The sequence below is a fragment of the Pseudophryne corroboree genome, chromosome 5 (genome assembly GCF_028390025.1).
Source record: "Pseudophryne corroboree isolate aPseCor3 chromosome 5, aPseCor3.hap2, whole genome shotgun sequence".
Lineage (NCBI taxonomy): Eukaryota > Metazoa > Chordata > Amphibia > Anura > Myobatrachidae > Pseudophryne > Pseudophryne corroboree.
In genome coordinates, this window is record NC_086448.1 from 79,972,262 (window position 1) to 79,993,749 (window position 21,488).

The 21,488-nt window shown below is 50.7% G+C and overlaps 1 protein-coding gene across 2 annotated transcripts in view; it reads left to right on the forward strand.

The window, feature by feature from the left end:
* CASD1 (CAS1 domain containing 1) overlaps nt 1–21,488 on the forward strand; it is a 176,331-nt gene that overhangs the window by 112,984 nt on the left and 41,859 nt on the right. For both annotated transcript variants that reach the window (XM_063921397.1, XM_063921399.1), the window contains 3 exons: nt 3,901–4,326; nt 6,674–6,763; nt 8,356–8,475. In XM_063921397.1, the coding sequence (XP_063777467.1) occupies nt 3,901–4,326; nt 6,674–6,763; nt 8,356–8,475 (636 nt within the window). The remainder of the gene's footprint in view (nt 1–3,900; nt 4,327–6,673; nt 6,764–8,355; nt 8,476–21,488) is intronic.

Sequence of the window (21,488 nt, forward strand, 5' to 3'; positions counted from 1 at the left end):
CAGCAGAGAGTGAGTGAGTGAGTGCCGGAGGCCAGCAGAGAGAGAGTGAGTGAGTGCCGGAGGCCAGCAGAGAGAGAGTGAGTGAGTGCCGGAGGCCAGCAGAGAGAGAGTGAGTGAGTGCCGGAGGCCAGCAGAGAGAGAGTGAGTGAGTGCCGGAGGCCAGCAGAGAGAGAGTGAGTGAGTGCCGGAGGCCAGCAGAGAGAGAGTGAGTGAGTGCCGGAGGCCAGCAGAGAGAGAGTGAGTGAGTGCCGGAGGCCAGCAGAGAGAGAGTGAGTGAGTGCCGGAGGCCAGCAGAGAGTGAGTGAGTGAGTGCCGGAGGCCAGCAGAGAGAGAGTGAGTGAGTGCCGGAGGCCAGCAGAGAGAGAGTGAGTGAGTGCCGGAGGCCAGCAGAGAGAGAGTGAGTGAGTGCCGGAGGCCAGCAGAGAGAGAGTGAGTGAGTGCCGGAGGCCAGCAGAGAGAGAGTGAGTGAGTGCCGGAGGCCAGCAGAGAGAGAGTGAGTGAGTGCCGGAGGCCAGCAGAGAGAGAGTGAGTGAGTGCCGGAGGCCAGCAGAGAGAGTGAGTGCCGGATGCCAGCAGAGAGAGAGTGAGTGAGTGCCGGAGGCCAGCAGAGAGTGAGTGAGTGCCGGAGGCCAGCAGTGAGAGAGTGAGTGAGTGCTGGAGGCCAGCAGAGAGAGTGAGTGAGTGCTGGAGGCCAGCAGAGAGAGAGAGAGTGAGTGAGTGCCGGAGGCCAGCAGAGAGAGAGTGAGTGAGTGCCGGAGGCCAGCAGAGAGAGAGTGAGTGAGTGCCGGAGGCCAGCAGAGAGAGAGTGAGTGCCGGATGCCAGCAGAGAGAGAGTGAGTGAGTGCCGGAGGCCAGCAGAGAGAGTGAGTGAGTGCCGGAGGCCAGCAGAGAGAGTGAGTGAGTGCCGGAGGCCAGCAGAGAGAGTGAGTGAGTGCCGGAGGCCAGCAGAGAGAGTGAGTGAGTGCCGGAGGCCAGCAGAGAGAGTGAGTGAGTGCCGGAGGCCAGCAGAGAGAGTGAGTGAGTGCCGGAGGCCAGCAGAGAGAGAGTGAGTGAGTGCCGGAGGCCAGCAGAGAGTGAGTGAGTGAGTGCCGGAGGCCAGCAGAGAGAGAGTGAGTGAGTGCCGGAGGCCAGCAGAGAGAGAGTGAGTGAGTGCCGGAGGCCAGCAGAGAGAGAGTGAGTGAGTGCCGGAGGCCAGCAGAGAGAGAGTGAGTGAGTGCCGGAGGCCAGCAGAGAGAGTGAGTGAGTGCCGGAGGCCAGCAGAGAGAGAGTGAGTGAGTGCCGGAGGCCAGCAGAGAGTGAGTGAGTGCCGGAGGCCAGCAGTGAGAGAGTGAGTGAGTGCTGGAGGCCAGCAGAGAGAGTGAGTGAGTGCTGGAGGCCAGCAGAGAGAGAGAGTGAGTGAGTGCCGGAGGCCAGCAGAGAGAGAGTGAGTGAGTGCCGGAGGCCAGCAGAGAGAGAGTGAGTGAGTGCCGGAGGCCAGCAGAGAGAGAGTGAGTGCCGGATGCCAGCAGAGAGAGAGTGAGTGCCGGAGGCCAGCAGAGAGTGAGTGAGTGCCGGAGGCCAGCAGTGAGAGAGTGAGTGAGTGCTGGAGGCCAGCAGAGAGAGTGAGTGAGTGCTGGAGGCCAGCAGAGAGAGAGAGTGAGTGAGTGCCGGAGGCCAGCAGAGAGAGTGAGTGAGTGCCGGAGGCCAGCAGAAAGTGAGTGAGTGCCGGAGGCCAGCAGAGAGAGAATGAGTGAGTGCCGGAGGCCAGCAGAGAGAGAGTGAGTGAGTGCCGGAGGCCAGCAGAGAGTGAGGGAGTGAGTGCCGGAGGCCAGCAGAGAGTGAGGGAGTGAGTGCCGGAGGCCAGCAGAGAGTGAGGGAGTGAGTGCCGGAGGCCAGCAGAGAGTGAGGGAGTGAGTGCCGGAGGCCAGCAGAGAGTGAGGGAGTGAGTGCCGGAGGCCAGCAGAGAGTGAGGGAGTGAGTGCCGGAGGCCAGCAGAGAGAGTGAGTGAGTGCCGGAGGCCAGCAGAGAGAGAGTGAGTGAGTGCCGGAGGCCAGCAGAGAGTGAGTGAGTGAGTGCCGGAGGCCAGCAGAGAGAGAGTGAGTGAGTGCCGGAGGCCAGCAGAGAGAGAGTGAGTGAGTGCCGGAGGCCAGCAGAGAGAGAGTGAGTGAGTGCCGGAGGCCAGCAGAGAGAGAGTGAGTGAGTGCCGGAGGCCAGCAGAGAGAGAGTGAGTGAGTGCCGGAGGCCAGCAGAGAGAGAGTGAGTGAGTGCCGGAGGCCAGCAGAGAGAGAGTGAGTGAGTGCCGGAGGCCAGCAGAGAGAGAGTGAGTGAGTGCCGGAGGCCAGCAGAGAGAGAGTGAGTGAGTGCCGGAGGCCAGCAGAGAGTGAGTGAGTGAGTGCCGGAGGCCAGCAGAGAGAGAGTGAGTGAGTGCCGGAGGCCAGCAGAGAGAGAGTGAGTGAGTGCCGGAGGCCAGCAGAGAGAGAGTGAGTGAGTGCCGGAGGCCAGCAGAGAGAGAGTGAGTGAGTGCCGGAGGCCAGCAGAGAGAGAGTGAGTGAGTGCCGGAGGCCAGCAGAGAGAGAGTGAGTGAGTGCCGGAGGCCAGCAGAGAGAGTGAGTGCCGGATGCCAGCAGAGAGAGAGTGAGTGAGTGCCGGAGGCCAGCAGAGAGTGAGTGAGTGCCGGAGGCCAGCAGTGAGAGAGTGAGTGAGTGCTGGAGGCCAGCAGAGAGAGTGAGTGAGTGCTGGAGGCCAGCAGAGAGAGAGAGTGAGTGAGTGCCGGAGGCCAGCAGAGAGAGAGTGAGTGAGTGCCGGAGGCCAGCAGAGAGAGAGTGAGTGAGTGCCGGAGGCCAGCAGAGAGAGTGAGTGCCGGATGCCAGCAGAGAGAGAGTGAGTGAGTGCCGGAGGCCAGCAGAGAGTGAGTGAGTGCCGGAGGCCAGCAGTGAGAGAGTGAGTGAGTGCTGGAGGCCAGCAGAGAGAGTGAGTGAGTGCTGGAGGCCAGCAGAGAGAGAGAGTGAGTGAGTGCCGGAGGCCAGCAGAGAGAGTGAGTGAGTGCCGGAGGCCAGCAGAAAGTGAGTGAGTGCCGGAGGCCAGCAGAGAGAGAATGAGTGAGTGCCGGAGGCCAGCAGAGAGAGAGTGAGTGAGTGCCGGAGGCCAGCAGAGAGTGAGGGAGTGAGTGCCGGAGGCCAGCAGAGAGTGAGGGAGTGAGTGCCGGAGGCCAGCAGAGAGTGAGGGAGTGAGTGCCGGAGGCCAGCAGAGAGTGAGGGAGTGAGTGCCGGAGGCCAGCAGAGAGTGAGGGAGTGAGTGCCGGAGGCCAGCAGAGAGTGAGGGAGTGAGTGCCGGAGGCCAGCAGAGAGAGTGAGTGAGTGCCGGAGGCCAGCAGAGAGAGAGTGAGTGAGTGCCGGAGGCCAGCAGTGGGAGGGATAGGGAGTGCCGGATGCCAACAGAGACTAATAATGCGAGGGATAGGGAGTGCCGGAGGCTAGCAGTAAGGGATACAGAGGGCAGCAGAGAGTGATAGGGAGGGCCATTTATGATCTTTGGAAATTCCAGAATATAAATAAAATTAGTTTATTGAAGAATTCTGATTTAAAGGGGAAATATCACCATTAATGTTAAAAGTCTTTATATTTACTGATTTAAGGTGACAGGCAGGCGACGTCTCAGTATTGAATCATATCACTATTCCTGTGATGGGAAAATCCGCTGGAGCCCCCACTTTGCTGCTAGATTAGGGGAAGATATACATGTTGATTAGAGGAAGAAGTACATTATATTTACAGATCTGTGATGTGGTGTGTAGTGCATAATGGGAGTATCAGACCAATAATGGTGTTTTCATGCTATTTGATGATCACTCACACTAAACCTTTGCCTCCTATAACATCAGCTATCCATGACCGTTTACTCCGCTGTCATTCAACCTTTCAGAGCGCGATGATCCTCATGAACGCCTACTGCAACAAAGTCATGAAGCCGATCGACGGTTCCTGCTGCCAGCCCGCTTCTCCCACCACCGTTATTCAGAAGTTGGCTGCCTCTTTCTTTCTTTTATCCGTCGCCTTCTACATCGCAGTCATGGTAATCCAGCGGAACAAGCACAGGAAGAGCAAGATGTGCAGCGATGTAGAGAGCGGGGAGGAGAAGAAGCCGGCTACAGTCACTCCCGCGGCTTCAGCCCTGGAGACCGCTCTGTTCGCCTTCTGCAAACTTGGCCTCATCATGGCTTACTTCTACTTCTGTGATCGGGCCAATCTCTATATGAAGGAGAACAAGTTTTATACTCACTCGGCCTTCTTCATCCCCATTACTTATATCCTTGTGCTGGGTGTGTTCTACAATGAGGACACGAAAGAGGTACTACCAGTATCTATCGGTGTACATTGCTTAATGTATCAGATTATTAATGTTAGTACATTGGGGGTAGTGAATGACCCTGCCGTATGGTTACGGTGGGCAGGATTTATGGTAACGTAAGAGGTGTCTGTGATGTCTCAGATCTTTCATCTGTTGGCTGGGAAGTAACCGTTGGGTGGAGGCTGCTCTCAATATAAGGTGTCGATGCATTCGTGTATCTGTTTATCACTTGCTACAAATGGGTCCACCGTTATCTTGACTAGTTTTCTGTCACAACATTACTTATTAGCATAAACCCTTCATCTATTGTTCTCAGCTGCAATACAATACAGAGAACAATACAGCAGGGGATTAAGTCATTAAAGGAGGGGAATAAATCCGACTGGTCAGTCTCAGTTAATCCTATTAAAGGTCAAGATAAATGTGGACCCATCTGTACCTCTATTAATTTTCTGCAGCAGAGTTTTTATCTCTCCCTCTCTCTCTCTCTCTCTCTCTCTCTCTCTCTCTCTGCATTTTACATGGACAAGTAAACACATTTATGTTTCCTTCATTATAGACAAATAAAAGAAATTTTGTCCCTAAAATGCATTTTAATTTTATTTTAAGTTCAGTCCCTGCTCCAGTGATGCCACCAATCTATTAGTTAATTTTTTGTCCTGAGCCAATTAACCTACCACAAATTTTTTTTGGAGTGTGTGAGAATACCCTTGCAAACACGGGAGAACATATAAACTCCAAATATGTTTGGCCTTGGTTGGAATCAAGCCCATGTTCTCAGTATAGTGAGCCAGCAAAGCTAACCATTGCTCCACCGTGCTTCCCCTTTATTTGATATATCTTCATTGACGAAACAATAGTTCTAGGTTATCACATCCCGTGTTCCTGTATACCCACCCTCTGTAATTTAGGCATGCACTGCTCTTATGTTCTCTGTCCTACTTATTGATCTCCAATATCTCACATATTGCTGCTGTATATTGATATTGGGGTGCATTTCCTACGGTGTGGTATTGAAGGTCGACCACAATTTGTCAACAGTAACTAGGTCGACAGGGTCTCTAGGTCAACAGGTCAAAAAGTTGACATGAGTTTTTTTTAAATCTTTTTTGGTGTCGTTTTCGCCGTACAGTGACGGGGAACCCCAATTAGTGCACCGTGTCCCCTCGCATGGCGAGCGAAGGCAAGGTTACCGTTCCCAATCGCAGTCCACGTAGATCGTAAAGTATGAAAAAGTTGAAAAAAAATTGAAAAATTCATGTTGATCTTTTGACCTGTCGATCTAGAACATGTCGACCTAGAGACCCAGTCGGCCTAGTTACTGTCGACCTAGAGATTGGATACCATTTCCTGCAGATGTGTCCTCATACACCCAGCCTCAATACTCCACACAGCGCAAGATGGGGGTAATTCAGATCTGATCACAGCAGCAAATTGGTTAGCTAATGGGCAAAACCATGTGCTCTGCAGGGAGGGCAGATGTAACATGTGCAGAGAGAGTTAGATTTGGGTTAGTTATTTTGTTTCTGTGCAGGGTAAATACTGGCTGCTTTATTTTTACACTGCAATTTAAATTTCAGTTTAAACACACCCCACCCAAATCTAACTCTCTCTGCACATGTTATATCTGTCCCCCCTGCAGTGCACATGGTTTTGGCCATTAGCTAACAAATTAGCTGCTGCGAACAGATCTGAATTAGGCCCAATGTCTGGCGTGAGTGAACTGCCATGTCCTGTGCAGCTCTGCTAACGTTAAGCGCCTTTTTTGCCACAAATGTGTCTCAGTTGCAACGTGATGTGGCTAGGACGCACGAGGAGACTGTGCTGATTAATCTGATATGTGACACTTCTACATTGTGTGTGACTGAGTCTGTATACGGAGCAGAACAGAACTTGTATTGAAAAAAGCTGCGACTTCTCTATTGTAGCACTCCATTGTGTACAGAGTCAGAGACTCCGTTGCACACAGATATACAAGTGTCCTTTATCAAATTGCTCAGCACAGTCTCATCGCGCGTCTTCGTCGTATTGCGTTGCAAATAAGATGCATTTTCTACAAAAATGAAGCAACTAAGGCGCCTGACACTAGAAGATTCTCATGCAACATGGCGTGCCAAGAGAAGCTGTTTGGTGTGACTGCAGCAGAGATTTGTGAGGACACGTCTGTATGTTTGATTTATGCACCAGTGTTATCAGTCCCTCCTCTTAGTAAAGCAGATTTTATTTTAGCTGTATGTTTAGGGTCATGCGTATGAGGGTGCTGAAATTATACATAGAGTTATAGAACTAATAACTGCAATTGTCAGACGCTAATATTGTCTTCCACAAATTATAATATTTTGTACAGACTAAATTGTTGAACCGAGAACAGACCGATGAGTGGAAGGGATGGATGCAGCTCGTCATACTGATCTATCATATGTCCGGAGCCAGTTCTGTAAGTACTGTTAGATGCTATCATTGTATTGCCCAGGTTAAAGCTGCCCCTGGTTTGGGGCCCATTTCATCAAAACTGACTAAATTGCCCCAGATTACTGCCCTGGAGTCCATCATCTGATCACATTTCAGCTGGTAAAAATAAAAGCGAAAGGTAACGGTGCCTGTAGAGTGAAAGGTAAAGAGGGGACACCCCAGAAGAGCAAATTAAAAAGTATAGGGACTGGGGGACTATTCAGTCACATTCAATTGTTTTTCCCCCGCTCGCTACTAGATGGAGCCCAACGGAGCAATTGAATTGTTGCTCTGCTCAGGCGCGCATACAGCCGGGGGACACATTTCTGCTCACAGCCTCTTGAGGGAGTGAGCAGAAATGTGCGAAAATGACCTGTTTGGGCGCCCAAACAGTACTTTTCGCGTCACACCCAACACTTTAGTCAGGTTTAGCTCTTTTACGCGGCTAAACCCTGTCTGGGTGCTCGCGATGATCAGGATAAAAATAAGAAAAACAGTTGATATCTAGTCACTTTAGAAGGGGATTGGGCATGATATCTAGTCACTTTAGAAGGGGATTGGGCACTAGAGGGCGTGTAAAAACAATAACATTCTCCCCTCAGATTTTCTAGGTCTGTACATGCATCTGTAGCCTTATTCAGCTTGGTTATTAATTGTTCAGTATTAAACATCAATCCAGGTCTTTCCGCTAATATCTACCTCATTTATATTATCACACATAGGCTGTGTGATGTCATTAGGCTTGTTTTAAGTGTTAAGCACTGCTGCATTATAACTCGCTATCTAATGCTGGTGGTCATTCCGAGTTGATCGCTAGCTGCATTCGTTCGCTGTGCAGCGATGAGGCAAAAAAAGGCACTTCTGCGCATGCGTATGCGGCGCAATGCGTACGCGCGGCGTACTATTACAACGAACGATGTAGTTTTACACAGGGCCTAGCGATGCTTTTCAGTCGCACTGGTGACCGCAGAGTGATTGACGTGAAGTGGGCGTTTCTGGGTGGCAACTCACCGTTTTCAGGGAGTGTTCGTAAAAACGCAGGCGTGGCTGGGCGAACGCAGGGCGTGTTTGTGACGTCAAATCAGGAACTAAATGGTCTGAAGTGATCGCAAGCGCTGAGTAGGTTTGAAGCTCCTCTGAAACTGCACAAAATTATTTTGTAGCCGCTCTGCGATCCCTTCGTTCGCGCTTTTGCTAAGCTAAAATACACTCCCAGTGGGTGGCGGCATAGCGTTTGCACGGCTGCTAAAAACTGCTAGCGAGCGATCAACTCGGAATGACCACTGCTGTTCAATATATTACATGTATCCGCTTTCTTACTATTCATTAATTCTATATTTAATTTGCTGCAAATTGTATTTTGTCTACTGTCTGAGCGAAGGTCAGTGCCTGGATACGTTCAGTGCATTGACTGCTGTCCCTGGTCGGATGCTGAACACAGCAGACCCAGAATAGACAGACATTGGGGGATATGAATGCTCCAGTACGGACAAGAGGAACTTTGTAAATTTGTCTCCAGCTTTTGAATCTGGCTTAGAGACTGTACAAATGTATTCTTCATTCTTTCCGCCCTCCCAGTTTTTGCCGGTGTACATGCACGTCAGGGTTTTGGTCGCAGCTTATTTATTTCAGACGGGCTACGGACACTTTTCCTATTTCTGGCTGAAGGGCGACTTTGGACTCTATCGCATTTCCCAGGTATGAGCAGATCTATGTAACATAAAGCAAAGTAACTTCCGGAATGTCATTAATAATTATCACAGAGGAAATATACCATGAATCATTATACCTTTATACACACTGCTCATCAGAATTCAGTCTGCTCTGACTTTGGGTGTGCCACATGCTGCCCTACTCACCGACATGTCATTGTGCTGATGTCATCCGTCTTGGAATGCCATAAATACTCTTCACTTGCAACCTGTTAATGTTGGCGCAATAACTCTGTGGTGGGGGGGGGGGGGGGGGCGGCATGTGCAGCAGAGCAGGCTGCAGAATTATCTTGTAGTACTGTCTGTGTGTGTGTGTGTGTGTATATGTGTATATAAATATATATTTATTTCTGCAGCGGGGTACACTGGATTCCACAGGAAATGTGTAGAGGTGTAGATTAGGATCTTGATCCGAGGCACCAACAGGCTAAAAGCTTTGACTGTTCCCAGGATGCATAGCGCTGCCTCCTCTATAACCCCGCCTCCATGCACAGGAGCTCAGTTTTGTAGTTGGTGCCATGCAGTGCAGGCATACAACAGGGGGCTGCTCCAAGTAGCCCTCAGAAGAGCTTTTTTAAGTGAAAATTGAAGACTTCAAGGGCTGCAGCAGAGACACCATGAGGGTTAGATGTCAGTCAGACATCTCCTGCTGCAACTCCACCTACCCCAGCGGCGCTGTATACTCCCGCGCCCTGGTTGCCGGGTACTTACAGCGGAGGCTCCGGTTTCAACATACAGGCACACACACCATCGCAGTCTCCAGGATCGCGTGGCCACACTCAGGGAAGGAGGTAAGAGGGTCCCCCAGGCGGGACCCGCTGGAAATCGCCATCCGGCGCGGCTGGTGGGAGGCGGCCCGCGTGCGCGCTGGCGTGGACACTGTGGCAGTACAGAGACCCCAGTAGACCACCAGGGCAAGGGCACAGGTCGGTTTTGGCAAAAAAAAACGTTTGTTACATGGCCCACAGTACTCGGTGGTGAAGTTCAGCAGGGGGAAAAGCCTTTGACCTGTAGCCCCTCCCCCAGCCCCAGGGTGCCATTTAGCGTAAATGTTCCCGCCCTGGAGCTGCATCTCTCTCTCTCTCCCTCTCACTCCCTGTCAGCGTTTGGGCGCCATTTTCACATGCTGAGCTGATCCTGGGACTGTTTGGGCAAATCATCCTCTGTAAAGCCACCTGCATGTCAGCACTGTGTATTTTACAGGACACTTAAGTATTCTACATGTCTGTTACAGTGTTAGTTAAGAAACAGTGCATTTATTCAGGGTAATGTAGTACAAGTTCCCTGTGATATACATCCAGTGTTTCACTGTGCATTGTTATATCTGTTAATCTGTATAGCTTTACTTAGTATATTACTTAGTATTGCTAGTCCAGTGCAGTTTTATTGCATGTCATAATTTCTGCATTGTGTAATGTGACTGTGTGTGTGCGTTTATAGCTGCTGCGTGACTTCCATTCCGTGTGTCTCACTCGGATTGCTATCCCTATATTTTGTACCCTGCAGGGGGCTAAGTGCGTCAGGGTTACTAGTTAATATAGGTGTCTCACAGGATATACTCTTTGTGTATTTATCTCTGTGATTTCCAGTCACCATATACCTCTTGAATCTTCTGTTTGTGCTTTCACTGACAGGGAGTTCTTGGTCAGGTATTATTCTGCTGATATTGTACTGTGTTGCCCGTGGTTCACTCTGTCATATTATGTCAGCTTCTCAGGGCGATGGGTCTGCGGCTGATCCCACAACACGTGGTGGTGACGCTACAGACACAATTGAGGTAAACATTGCAGCGGAGGGTTCAGGTTCTGGGGGTTCTTTGCCCCCCAGTAGGGCCGTAGCAACGGGGGTCCACAATGATCTGCCTTGGGCTACTTTCTCTACTTTACTGAATACGCTGGTAACTAGACTTTTGCCCCCTATGGGACCTCACGTGTCGGTACAGCAACACATTGTCCCTGCGATTAATCCGCCATGGGCAGATCTCCTGTTGACTCAGTTACAGCAATTGAACCACTCACTGACTAAACCGAAATCTAACCCTCGCCCGCCTACGACCAAGGGGTCCTCTAAGCGGGCCATTACTTCCTCACAATCCAACCACGACCCAGACACTTCGTCTGATGAGGGTGTGTACCAGCGCTGGCTGAATGAATTTAAATTAATATTATATCAATAGTAATACAAATAATAATGATAATAACCTTAATAATAATTAATAATGGTAGTAATAATAAACGGATGGTTTGTTCTATATAAAGGCAAGAGGAATTCCTTCTTTTTAAGTTGTTATATGTGATATGCTATTAAATTATCATTCCTTTATATAGAACAAACCATCCGTTTATTATTACTACCATTATTAATTATTATTAAGGTTATTATCATTATTATTTGTATTACTATTGATATTATATTAATTTAAATTCATTCAGCCAGCGCTGGTACACACCCTTTTCTCTACTGTCCAGTTTTGAGGGATTGACCTTCCTCCTACCCGCTGCTGTTGGCCGCGCACTTGCATATTCTTTATTGTACTTCGTCTGATGAGTATGGCGTGTATACTGACCCCACAGACACTGATCCAAATACTTCTGATGGGGAATCTGTCTCACAGGTGGATGTTCCTGACTTATTGTAGGCTATCAGGCTAATTCTTCAAATTACTGATGACTCGGAGCCTGATGCTACCTCTAAGAAACCGGACAGATTTAAACGTCAGAAGATAGTTAAACAAGTTTTACCTCACTCTGACCATTTAGTTGACATACGTCAGGAACCCTGGGAAAATCCAGGAAAGAAATTCACACCTCACAAGAAAAAGCTGGCTCGCTATCCCCTCGCTGCGGAGCTAAGTAAAAATTGGGAAACATCCCCGACAGTGGATTCGCAAGTGGCGCGGCTGGTGGTATCCTCAGCTCTGCCTGTAACTACAGTCACTTCTCTGAAAGAACCGATGGACAAGCGTGTGGAGGGTTGCTTAAAGGCGATTTACACCCTAGCAGGAGCTGTGCATCGGCCCACTACTGCAGCTACTTGGGCTGCAGAAGCTATTGAAGCGTGGGCTCAGGAGGTGGAAGTGGAGCTTCCTTCCAACTTTTCTGATAATGCTAGACAATGTCTCTCGTATATTGTCACAGCCTCTCATTACATTAAGGAGGTTTCTGATGCCGGTATTCTGGCGGCCAAGGCTTCTACTACGTCCATTTTGGCTCGCTGGATTCTATGGCTACAGTCCTGGTCTGTGGATCTGGATTCTAAGAAAACCCTGGAGGTGCTCCCTTTTAATGGAGACATTCTTTTTGGAGAGGACCTCAACAAGATGGTGGCTGACTTAGCTTCTGCTAAAACAGCGTGTCTATATAGTACTGCTCCTTCTTCAGTGCCGAAGGTAAAGAGTACTTCCTTTTGCTCCTCTTGTCCTTCAGTTAAAGCAAAAGGTCAGGAGTACCTGAAACAGGCTCACACTTCCAAAACCAATAAGCCCAAACCTAAACGTGCCTGGGCTGCCCGTCAGCCAGCTTCCAAAACTGACAAGCCTGCCACATGACAGGGCGGGCCTCCCTCTGGGGGACCCCAGGGTGGGAGGCCGACTTCTAGGGTTTACCCAGGAATGGTTGAAGACCGCTTCCGACGCCTGGGTACGGGAAGTCGTCACTCGCGGTTACGCCATATCCTTCAAGAATCGTCCCCCTCATCGATTTTGCCTGACAGACGTCGCTTCGGATCAGATGAAGGCAAAAACTCTTAATTCAGTGATACAATCCCTCCTGAACACAGGAGTGGTAGTACAGGTGCCTTTGGCTCAGAGAGGCAAGGGGTACTATTCACCGCTGTTCCTAGTCCCGGAACTGAATGGGTCCTCTCGGCCCATTCTGAACCTCAAGTCCTTGAACAAATCTGTGAGAGTCTCCAAGTTTTGTATGGAAACTCTTCGCTCTATTGTTCTGGCCTGGGAGCCCGGGGATTATATGGTCTCCCTGGACAATACAGTATGCTTACCTGCATATTCCTATTGCAATGTCGCATCAGCACTACCTGAGGTTTGCTGTGAGCAACCTCCATTATCAATTTCGGGCTTTACCTTTTGGTTTGACCACGGCCCCACGAGTCTTCACAAAGGTCATGGCGGTAGTGACGGCTGTACTCCGCTGTCAAGGGGTCAAGATCCTCCCGTATCTGAACGACTTGTTGATCCTGGCAAATTCCCCAGAAATTCTCCTACGTCATCTGGATCTGACGCTCCAGTTTCTGCAAGCCCACGGGTGGCTCATCAACTGGAAGAAATCTTCCATGGTCCCTGCTCAGGGCATGGTGCACCTGGGGGCGTTGTTGGACACTCACAACCAGCGGTTGTTCTTGTCTCAGGAGAAGGTCCTGAAACTTCAGGACAGGATTCGATGCTTCCTATCTCGTCCGCAAGTGTCGATACACTCAGTGATGCAAGTGCTAGGTCTCATGGTGTCGGCTTTCAACATGGTCGAGTGTGCTCAATTCCATTCCAGCCCTCTGCAGAAGCTGATTCTTGCCAAGTGGGATGGCCTGCCTCACCGGATCAGGTCTCACATGATCTCCTTGTCTCCGGAGGTCAGTCTGTCTCTAAGTTGGTGGCTGCAGGACCAACAATTGAGCAGGGGTTGTCCCTTCTGGATCTCCACCTGGGTCCTTCTGATGACGGATGCCAGTCTGAGAGGTTTGGTCGCGGTGTTGGAGCAACACTCCCTTCAGGATCGGTGGACCAAGGAGGAGTCTCTCCTCCCGATAAACATTCTGGAACTGCGGGCAGTGTTCAATGCACTGAACTTGGCCCAGCATTTAATACAGAACAGACCTGTTCAAGAACAGTCGGACAACGCCACCACAGTGGTGTACATAAATCATCAAGGCAGCACTCGAATCCGCATGGCAATGAGAGAAGTATCACGAATTCTTCAGTGGGCGGGACGCCATCTACTGGCCATATCGGCTGTGTTCATTCCGGGGGTCCTAAACTGGGAAGCGGATTTCCTCAGTCGTCAGGACGTACACGCCGGAGAGTGGAGCCTCCATCCAGAAGTATTTCAACTCCTAGTGAACAAGTGGGGCCTCCCAGATGTGGACTTGATGGCGTCTCGACACAATCACAAGGTTCCGGTCTTCGGCGCAAGAACAAGGGATCCTCAAAATGCGTTCATGGACGCACTGGCAATTCCATGGAACTTTCGGCTGCATTACGTGTTCCCTCCGGTGTCCCTACTGCCCAGGGTAATAAGGAAGTTCAAGCAAGAAGGGAGGGCTCCTGCTTCTGATTGCCCCAGCGTGGTCCAGACGGCATTGGTTCTCAGACCTTCAGGCTCACTCGATAGAGCGTCCCCTTCTACTTCTGCAGCGCCCAGATCTCCTCGTTAAGGGCCCTTGTGTATATCAGGATTTGGCCCGGTTGGCTTTGACGGCATGGCTCTTGGAGCCTCGGTCCTGAGGGCCAAAGGTTTTGCTGAGGCGATCATTCAAACCATGTTGAAGGCCCGGAAACCGGCTTTTGCCCGGATTTATCATAGGGTCTGGAATTCTTACTTTGCTTGGTGCGCAACTAACAATCATGACGCTTACAAGTTTAGTACGGCCAAACTTTTGGCCTTTCTGCAACAAGGCCTGGACTTGGGCCTTCGTCTGGCCTCCATCAAGGTTCATATTTCTGCCTTGTCTGTTTGGTTTCAGAGAAAAATTGCGACTCTGCCTGATGTTCATACATTCACTCAGGGTGTGTTATGGATTCAACCTCCTTAAGTCCCGCCGGTGGCTCCTTGGATTTTGTCGGTGGTTCTGGAGGCATTACAAGGGTCTCCGTTTGAGCCTCTTGAATCAGCAGACCTTAAGTGGCTTTCTCTTAAGGTTTTGTTGCTACTGGCTATTGCCTCTGCTAGACGGGTGTCTGATTTGGGTCCCTGGTCTTGTAGGTCCCCCTATCTGATTTTTCACCGGGACCGGGCTGTTCTTAGAACACGTCCTGGGTACCTACCTAAGGTGGTGTCTTCTTTCCACCTTAATCAGGAGATTGTGGTTCCGGCCTTTGTCTCTCCTGAATTGTCTTCCAGAGAGCGGTCTTTGGATGTGGTACGGGCTCTCCTTATCTATGTGAAGAGGACAGCTCCCATTAGGAAGTCTGATTCTCTCTTTGTACTGTTTGGTTTTCACAAACGTGGCTGGGCTGCTCACAAGCAGACCCTGGCCAGATGGATTAGAATGGTGATTGCACATGCTTATGTACAGGCTGGTCGTCCAGCTCCTGCTACTATCAATCCCCATTCTACTCGGTCTGTTGGACTTTCTTGGGCGGCCAGATGTGGTGCGACCCTTGAACAATTGTGCAAGGCAGCTACGTGGTCCTCAGTGAACACGTTCATAAGGTTCTATGCCTTCGATACATCCGCCTCCCAGGATGCTTCCTTTGGACGCTGGGTTCTTGTGCCCGCTACAGTGCGTCCCTTCCCATGAGGAATTGCTTTAGGACATCCCCGATGTTATTCCCTGTGGAGCCCAGTGTACCCCGCTGCAGAAAACGAGATTTATGGTAAGAACTTACCGTTGTTAAATCTCTTTCTGCGAGGTACACTGGGTTCAACAGGGCACTTAGCTTCTTTGGGTTTGTATGGCATTAGCTGCTGATACCTTCTCCTGTCGTGAGAATGTGGTGTATGTGGCTACTAACGGCTGTCGTCTCTTTTACTGGCTACTAACGGTTGTCGTCTGCTACTACATTGGACTGGTTAACAAAACTGAGCTCCTGTGCACGGAGGCGGGGTTATAGACGAGGTGGCGCTATGCATCCTGGGAACAGTCAAAGCTTTTAGCTTGTTGGTGCCTCGGATCAAGCTCCTACTCTACACCCCGATGTTATTCCCTGTGGAACCCAGTGTACCTCGCAGAAAGAGAATTAACAACGGTAAGTTCTTACCATAAATCTCCTTTTATATATAAAAGCTACCTCAGAGCGGGACCAGCGGAATTTTGGCGCCTTCCTCTGCTTAATGCAGCAGCAGCAGCAAGCACACACAGCTCCTCCTGACTCACAAGACACGCTGGAAAACTGGTACAGGGTGTAGCAAAGGGGGAGAGCCGCTATTGTACTCAATCTGTGTCCTATACAGGACAGAAATCATTAGTGTTTCACGGTGATATAGTAAGCTGACAGCCTCACTGGGGCTGTATAGCTGGGGTGTGCCGGTCTCTCTCTCTCTGTGTCACCTCTCACATACAGTAAGGGCAGGCTTGCTAAGTATTACTGTCTGTGTGTATGTGTATGTCATTTTGATTATTGTGTACATGGGTAAACACAAACTATGCAGTTTATGCCACACCAGATTCTCTCCCTTATCATCTGATTCTGTTTCATGTGAACAATGCAGCCAATCTTCACAGCTCAGTGAAGGGGCTGTGGGCGAAGGACCGTGTGGGGTCCTGAGAACCACTGCTCTAAAGGATGCTGCGTCATTTTTCTTTACACAAAACAAGCCTAATGTCACTTTCCCTAATTCTGCAGAGTTAGATGACCTATTTAAATTAGCCCGGAAAAAATCCAAACAAAAAATACCAAGTGTCAAAACGATTTTTGCACGCTTTCCCATTTGCTCCTGAAGGTAGGAAATTCTGGGAAGAGCCCCCGGGAGTTGACGTCTCAGTCTCTCGACTGTCAAAAAAGGCGGTGCTGCCTTCCCCAGGCTCCTTTACCATAAATGACCCTGGGGACAGAAAGATAGAGACTACACTAAAGTCTATCTACACAGCAGCAGATGTATCGCAAAGGCCGGTCATAGCGGGTTGCTGGATTACCCATGCCATTCATACGTGGGCTACTCAGATTCAGGATTCCCAGTTGTCCACCCCCGGAATGAAGGTCGCGGACATTGCTCTTGCGTTTCGTTCTGCCCAAAGGAGAATTTTTGACACCTCTCGCATGCAGGCTCTGCTTTTTGTCCCTCCTTGACGATTTATGTAAGCCACTGCCGTGGCGTTGTCCGACTGAACTTGGATCGCCTGAGCAGAGGAGAAGTCTGAAGCAGACCATTGTACATCGCCCGAAGTTCTAGAATGTTGATTGGAAGAAGGGCTTCGTGGATCAACCACCTGCCCTGGAACTGAGCCCCTTGGCTGACAGCTCCCATCCTCTCAGACTCGCATCTGTCGTGAGGAGGATCCAATCCTGGATCCCAAAACTGCGACCTTCCAGTAGGTTGGAGGACTGCAACCACCACAGGAGGGAGATCCTGGCCTGAGGTGACAGACGAATTATCCGTTGCATCTGAAGATGTGATCCGGACCACTTGCTCAGGAGATCCAATTGAAACATTCTGTCATGGAACCTTCCGTATTGAATGGCGTCTCAGGAGGCCACCATCTTTCTTTGTCCTCTGGGAGGAACACTTACAGTGCCATAGGGGGTCATTCCGACCCGATCGCACGCTGCAGTTGTGCGCAGCGATCGGGTTGGACATGCGCCTGCGCATGCCAGACGGCCGAAGGCCGTTGTTACCTAGCGATCGCCTCTGCCTGACAGGCCGAGGCGGTCGCTGGGCGGCATGGCGGCGTTTGGCCGCCATTTTCGGGGCGCGGTCCAGCCAACGCAGGCTTGGCCGGACCGTGAGGGGGACGGGCCGCAGCGGCTGCGTGACGTCACACGCAGCCGGTGCGACTCGGGGCAGCGACGAGTAACTCTCGGCCAGCCGCAGGATCTGCGCTGGCCGGGAGTTACTCCTCAAGTACAAAAGCATCGCCGCTGTGCGATGCTTTTGTACTTGTGCAAGGGGGGGGCCTCCCCCTGCATGTCTGTGAAGATGATCGTAGCTGTGCTAAATTTAGCACAGCTACAATCAACTTGGAGTGACCCCCATAGTATCCAGCCACATTCCCAGGAACAGGATCCGCTGAGTTGGTTCCAAGTGGGACTTCTGAGAATTGAGGATCCACCTATGGTGTGACAGAAGTTGGATAGAGCGCTCTATATGGAGCAATAAAAGCACCCTGGATCTTGCCATTATCAAGAGATCGTCCAGATAAGGGACAATATTGACCCCCTGGACCCAGAGATGGAACATCATCTCCGCCATCACCTTGGTGAATATACTCGGAGCTGTGGCTAGGCCAAAGGGTAGTGCCTGGAACTGGTAGTGATCGTTCAGCAGGGCAAACCGCAGGTAAGCCTGGTGAGACGGCCAAATTGGGATATGGAGATAAGCGTCCTTTATATCCAGAGAGACCATGAACTCCCGTTCCTCCAGGCCCGCAATCACTGGTCTCAAGGATTCCATGTTGAACTTGAAAACCTTGAGGTATGGGTTCAAGGATTTTAGATTCAGAATGGGCCTTACCAAACCGTCCGGTTTCGGTACCACAAACAAGTTGAAGTAGTAACCTTTTCCATGTTGTAGCAGTGGTACTGGAAAATGACCTGGGACTAGACCAACTTTAGGATAGCCTGTTCCAGCGTAACCCGTGTATCTTCCAAAGCTGGTAAGCCTGATTTGAAAAATCGTTTGGAGGAGCTCGAGTCGAACTCCAGCTTGTAGCCCTGGGAAATGAGGTCCCTTACCCAGGTATCCTGGCAGGAGCCGTCCCAGATGCGGCTGAAGTGACGCAGACGAGTTCCCACCTCGAGATCCCCTTGGGGTGGGGAGGCACAGTCATGCTGAGGCTTTTGTGGAAGCTGAACTGGTGTTTGGTTTCTGGGAAACAGCAGCAGTTGGTTTTCTTGTCTTACCTCTGGTGCCTCGTGCTGCATTGGAGGCACCTCTAGCTCTTGTTCTGAATCTGGTGGTCCGAAAGGACTGGTTAAACGGCCCCGGGTAGTAACGCCTAGCCAGCAGGGCCCCAGAGGGGTGAAACGTGGCTTTCCCTGCAGTAACCTTAGAAATCTATGTATCTAACTCAACCCAGAAGAGCCACTCCCCAGAGAAAGGGAGAGACTCCACACCGCTTGGAATCCGCGTCCGCAATCCACTGACGCAGCATTAATACTGCATATCTCCTTGTAACACAGCACGCGTGCAGTGTCTTGAATGTGTTTGAGGAGGGTCACCGTAGTGACCAGGAGCATATCCCCCGCAATGCCCTCCTGAATTTGAGTCGCCCCGGGTATGGATGGCATAAGACATCCAGCAACACGCTATCACAGGTCTTTGGGACATGCCAGCCGCTGTATAAATAGACTTCATTGTAGTATATATTTTCCTATGCCCAGGGTCCTTGAGCTGAAAGGACCCATGGGCCGGCAATACCACCTTTTCTCTGACGTCCTAGTGGATGCTGGGGACTCCGAAAGGACCATGGGGAATAGCGGCTCCGCAGGAGACTGGGCACAAAAGTAAAAGCTTTAGGACTACCTGGTGTGCACTGGCTCCTCCCCCTATGACCCTCCTCCAAGCCTCAGTTAGATTTTTGTGCCCGAACGAGAAGGGTGCAGTCTAGGTGGCTCTCCTGAGCTGCTTAGAAAAAAGTTTAGTTTTAGGTTTTTTATTTTCAGTGAGACCTGCTGGCAACAGGCTCACTGCATCGAGGGACTAAGGGGAGAAGAAGCGAACTCACCTGCGTGCAGAGTGGATTGGGCTTCTTAGGCTACTGGACATTAGCTCCAGAGGGACGATCACAGGCCCAGCCATGGATGGGTCCCAGAGCCGCGCCACCGTCCCCCTTACAGAGCAGAAGAGGTCCGGAAAAATCGGCGGCAGAAGACGTCCTGTCTTCAATAAGGTAGCGCACAGCACCGCAGCTGTGCGCCATTGCTCTCAGCACACTTCACACTCCGGTCACTGAGGGTGCAGGGCGCTGGGTGGGGGCGCCCTGAGACGCAATATAAACACCTTAGGGGGCAAAAAATGCATCACATATAGCTCCTGGGCTATATGGATGCATTTAACTCATGCCTGTTTTTCCATAAAAAAGCGGGAGAACGGCCGCAGAGAAGGGGGCGGAGCCTATCTCCTCAGCACACTGGCGCCATTTTTCCTAACAGCTCCGTTGGAGGGAAGCTCCCTGACTCTCCCCTGCAGTCCTGCACTACAGAAACAGGGTAAAACAAGAGAGGGGGGTCACTAATTTGGCAGATAAATCTATACAGCAGCTATATAAGGGAAAAACACTTATATAAGGTTATCCCTGTATATATATAGCGCTCTGGTGTGTGCTGGCAAACTCTCCCTCTGTCTCCCCAAAGGGCTAGTGGGGTCCTGTCCTCTATCAGAGCATTCCCTGTGTGTGTGCTGTGTGTCGGTACGTTGTGTCGACATGTATGAGGAGGAAAATGGTATGGAGGCGGAGCAATTGCCTGTATTAGTGATGTCACCCCCTAGGGAGTCGACACCTGACTGGATGGTCTTATGGAAGGAATTACGTGATAGTGTCAGCACTTTACAAAAGACTGTTGACGACATGAGACAGCCAGCAAATCAGTTAATACCTGTACAGGCGTCTCAAACACCGTCAGGGGCTCTAAAGCGCCCGTTACCTCAGGTGGTCGACACAGACACGGACACTGACTCCAGTGTCGACGGTGAGGAAACAAACGTATTTTCCAGTAGGGCCACACGTTACATGATCACGGCAATGAAGGAGGTTTTGAACATTTCTGATACTACCACAAAAAAGGGTATTATGTGGGGTGTGAAAAAACTACCCGTAGTTTTTCCTGAATCAGATGAATTAAATGAGGTGTGTGATGAAGCGTGGGTTTCCCCCGATAAAAAACTGCTTATTTCTAAAAAAATTATTGGCATTATACCCTTTCCCGCCAGAGGTTAGGGCGCGTTGGGAAACACCCCCTAGGGTAGATAAGGCGCTCACACGCTTATCAAAACAAGTGGCGTTACCGTCTCCTGATACGGCCGCCCTCAAGGAACCAGCTGATAGGAAGCTGGAAAATATCCTAAAAAGTATATACACACATACTGGTATTATACTGCGACCAGCAATCGCCTCAGCCTGGATGTGCAGTGCTGGGGTGGCTTGGTCGGATTCCCTGACTGAAAATATTGATACCCTGGACAGGGACAATATATTATTGACTATAGAGCATTTAAAGGATGCATTTCTATATATGAGAGATGCACAGAGGGATATTTGCACTCTGGCATCAAGAGTAAGTGCGCTGTCCATTTCTGCCAGAAGAGGGTTATGGACGCGACAGTGGTCAGGTGATGCGGATTCCAAACGGCATATGGAAGTATTGCCGTATAAAGGGGAGGAGTTATTTGGGGTCGGTCTATCGGACCTGGTGGCCACGGCAACGGCTGGGAAATCCACCTTTTTACCCCAGGTCACCTCTCAGCAGAAAAAGACACCGTCTTTTCAGGCTCAGTCCTTTCGTCCCCATAAGGGCAAGCGGGCAAAAGGCCACTCGTATCTGCCCCGGGGCAGAGGAAGGGGAAAAAGACTGCAGCAGACAGCCTCTTCCCAGGAACAGAAGCCCTCCCCCGCTTCTGCCAAGTCCTCAGCATGACGCTGGGGCCTTACAAGCGGACTCAGGCAGGGTGGGGGCCCGTCTCAAGAATTTCAGCGCGCAGTGGGCTCACTCGCAAGTGGACCCCTGGATCCTGCAGGTAGTATCTCAGGGGTACAAATTGGAATTCGAGACGTCTCCCCCTCGCCGGTTCCTGAAGTCTGCTTTACCAACGTCTCCCCCCGACAGGGAGGCGGTATTGGAAGCCATTCACAAGCTGTATTCCCAGCAGGTGATAATCAAGGTACCCCTCCTACAACAGGGAAAGGGGTATTATTCCACACTGTTTGTGGTACCGAAGCCGGACGGCTCGGTGAGACCTATTTTAAATCTGAAATCCTTGAACACTTACATACAAAGGTTCAAATTCAAGATGGAATCACTCAGAGCAGTGATAGCGAACCTGGAAGAAGGGGACTATATGGTGTCTCTGGACATCAAGGATGCTTACCTCCATGTCCCAATTTGCCCTTCTCACCAAGGGTACCTCAGGTTTGTGGTACAGAACTGTCACTATCAGTTTCAGACGCTGCCGT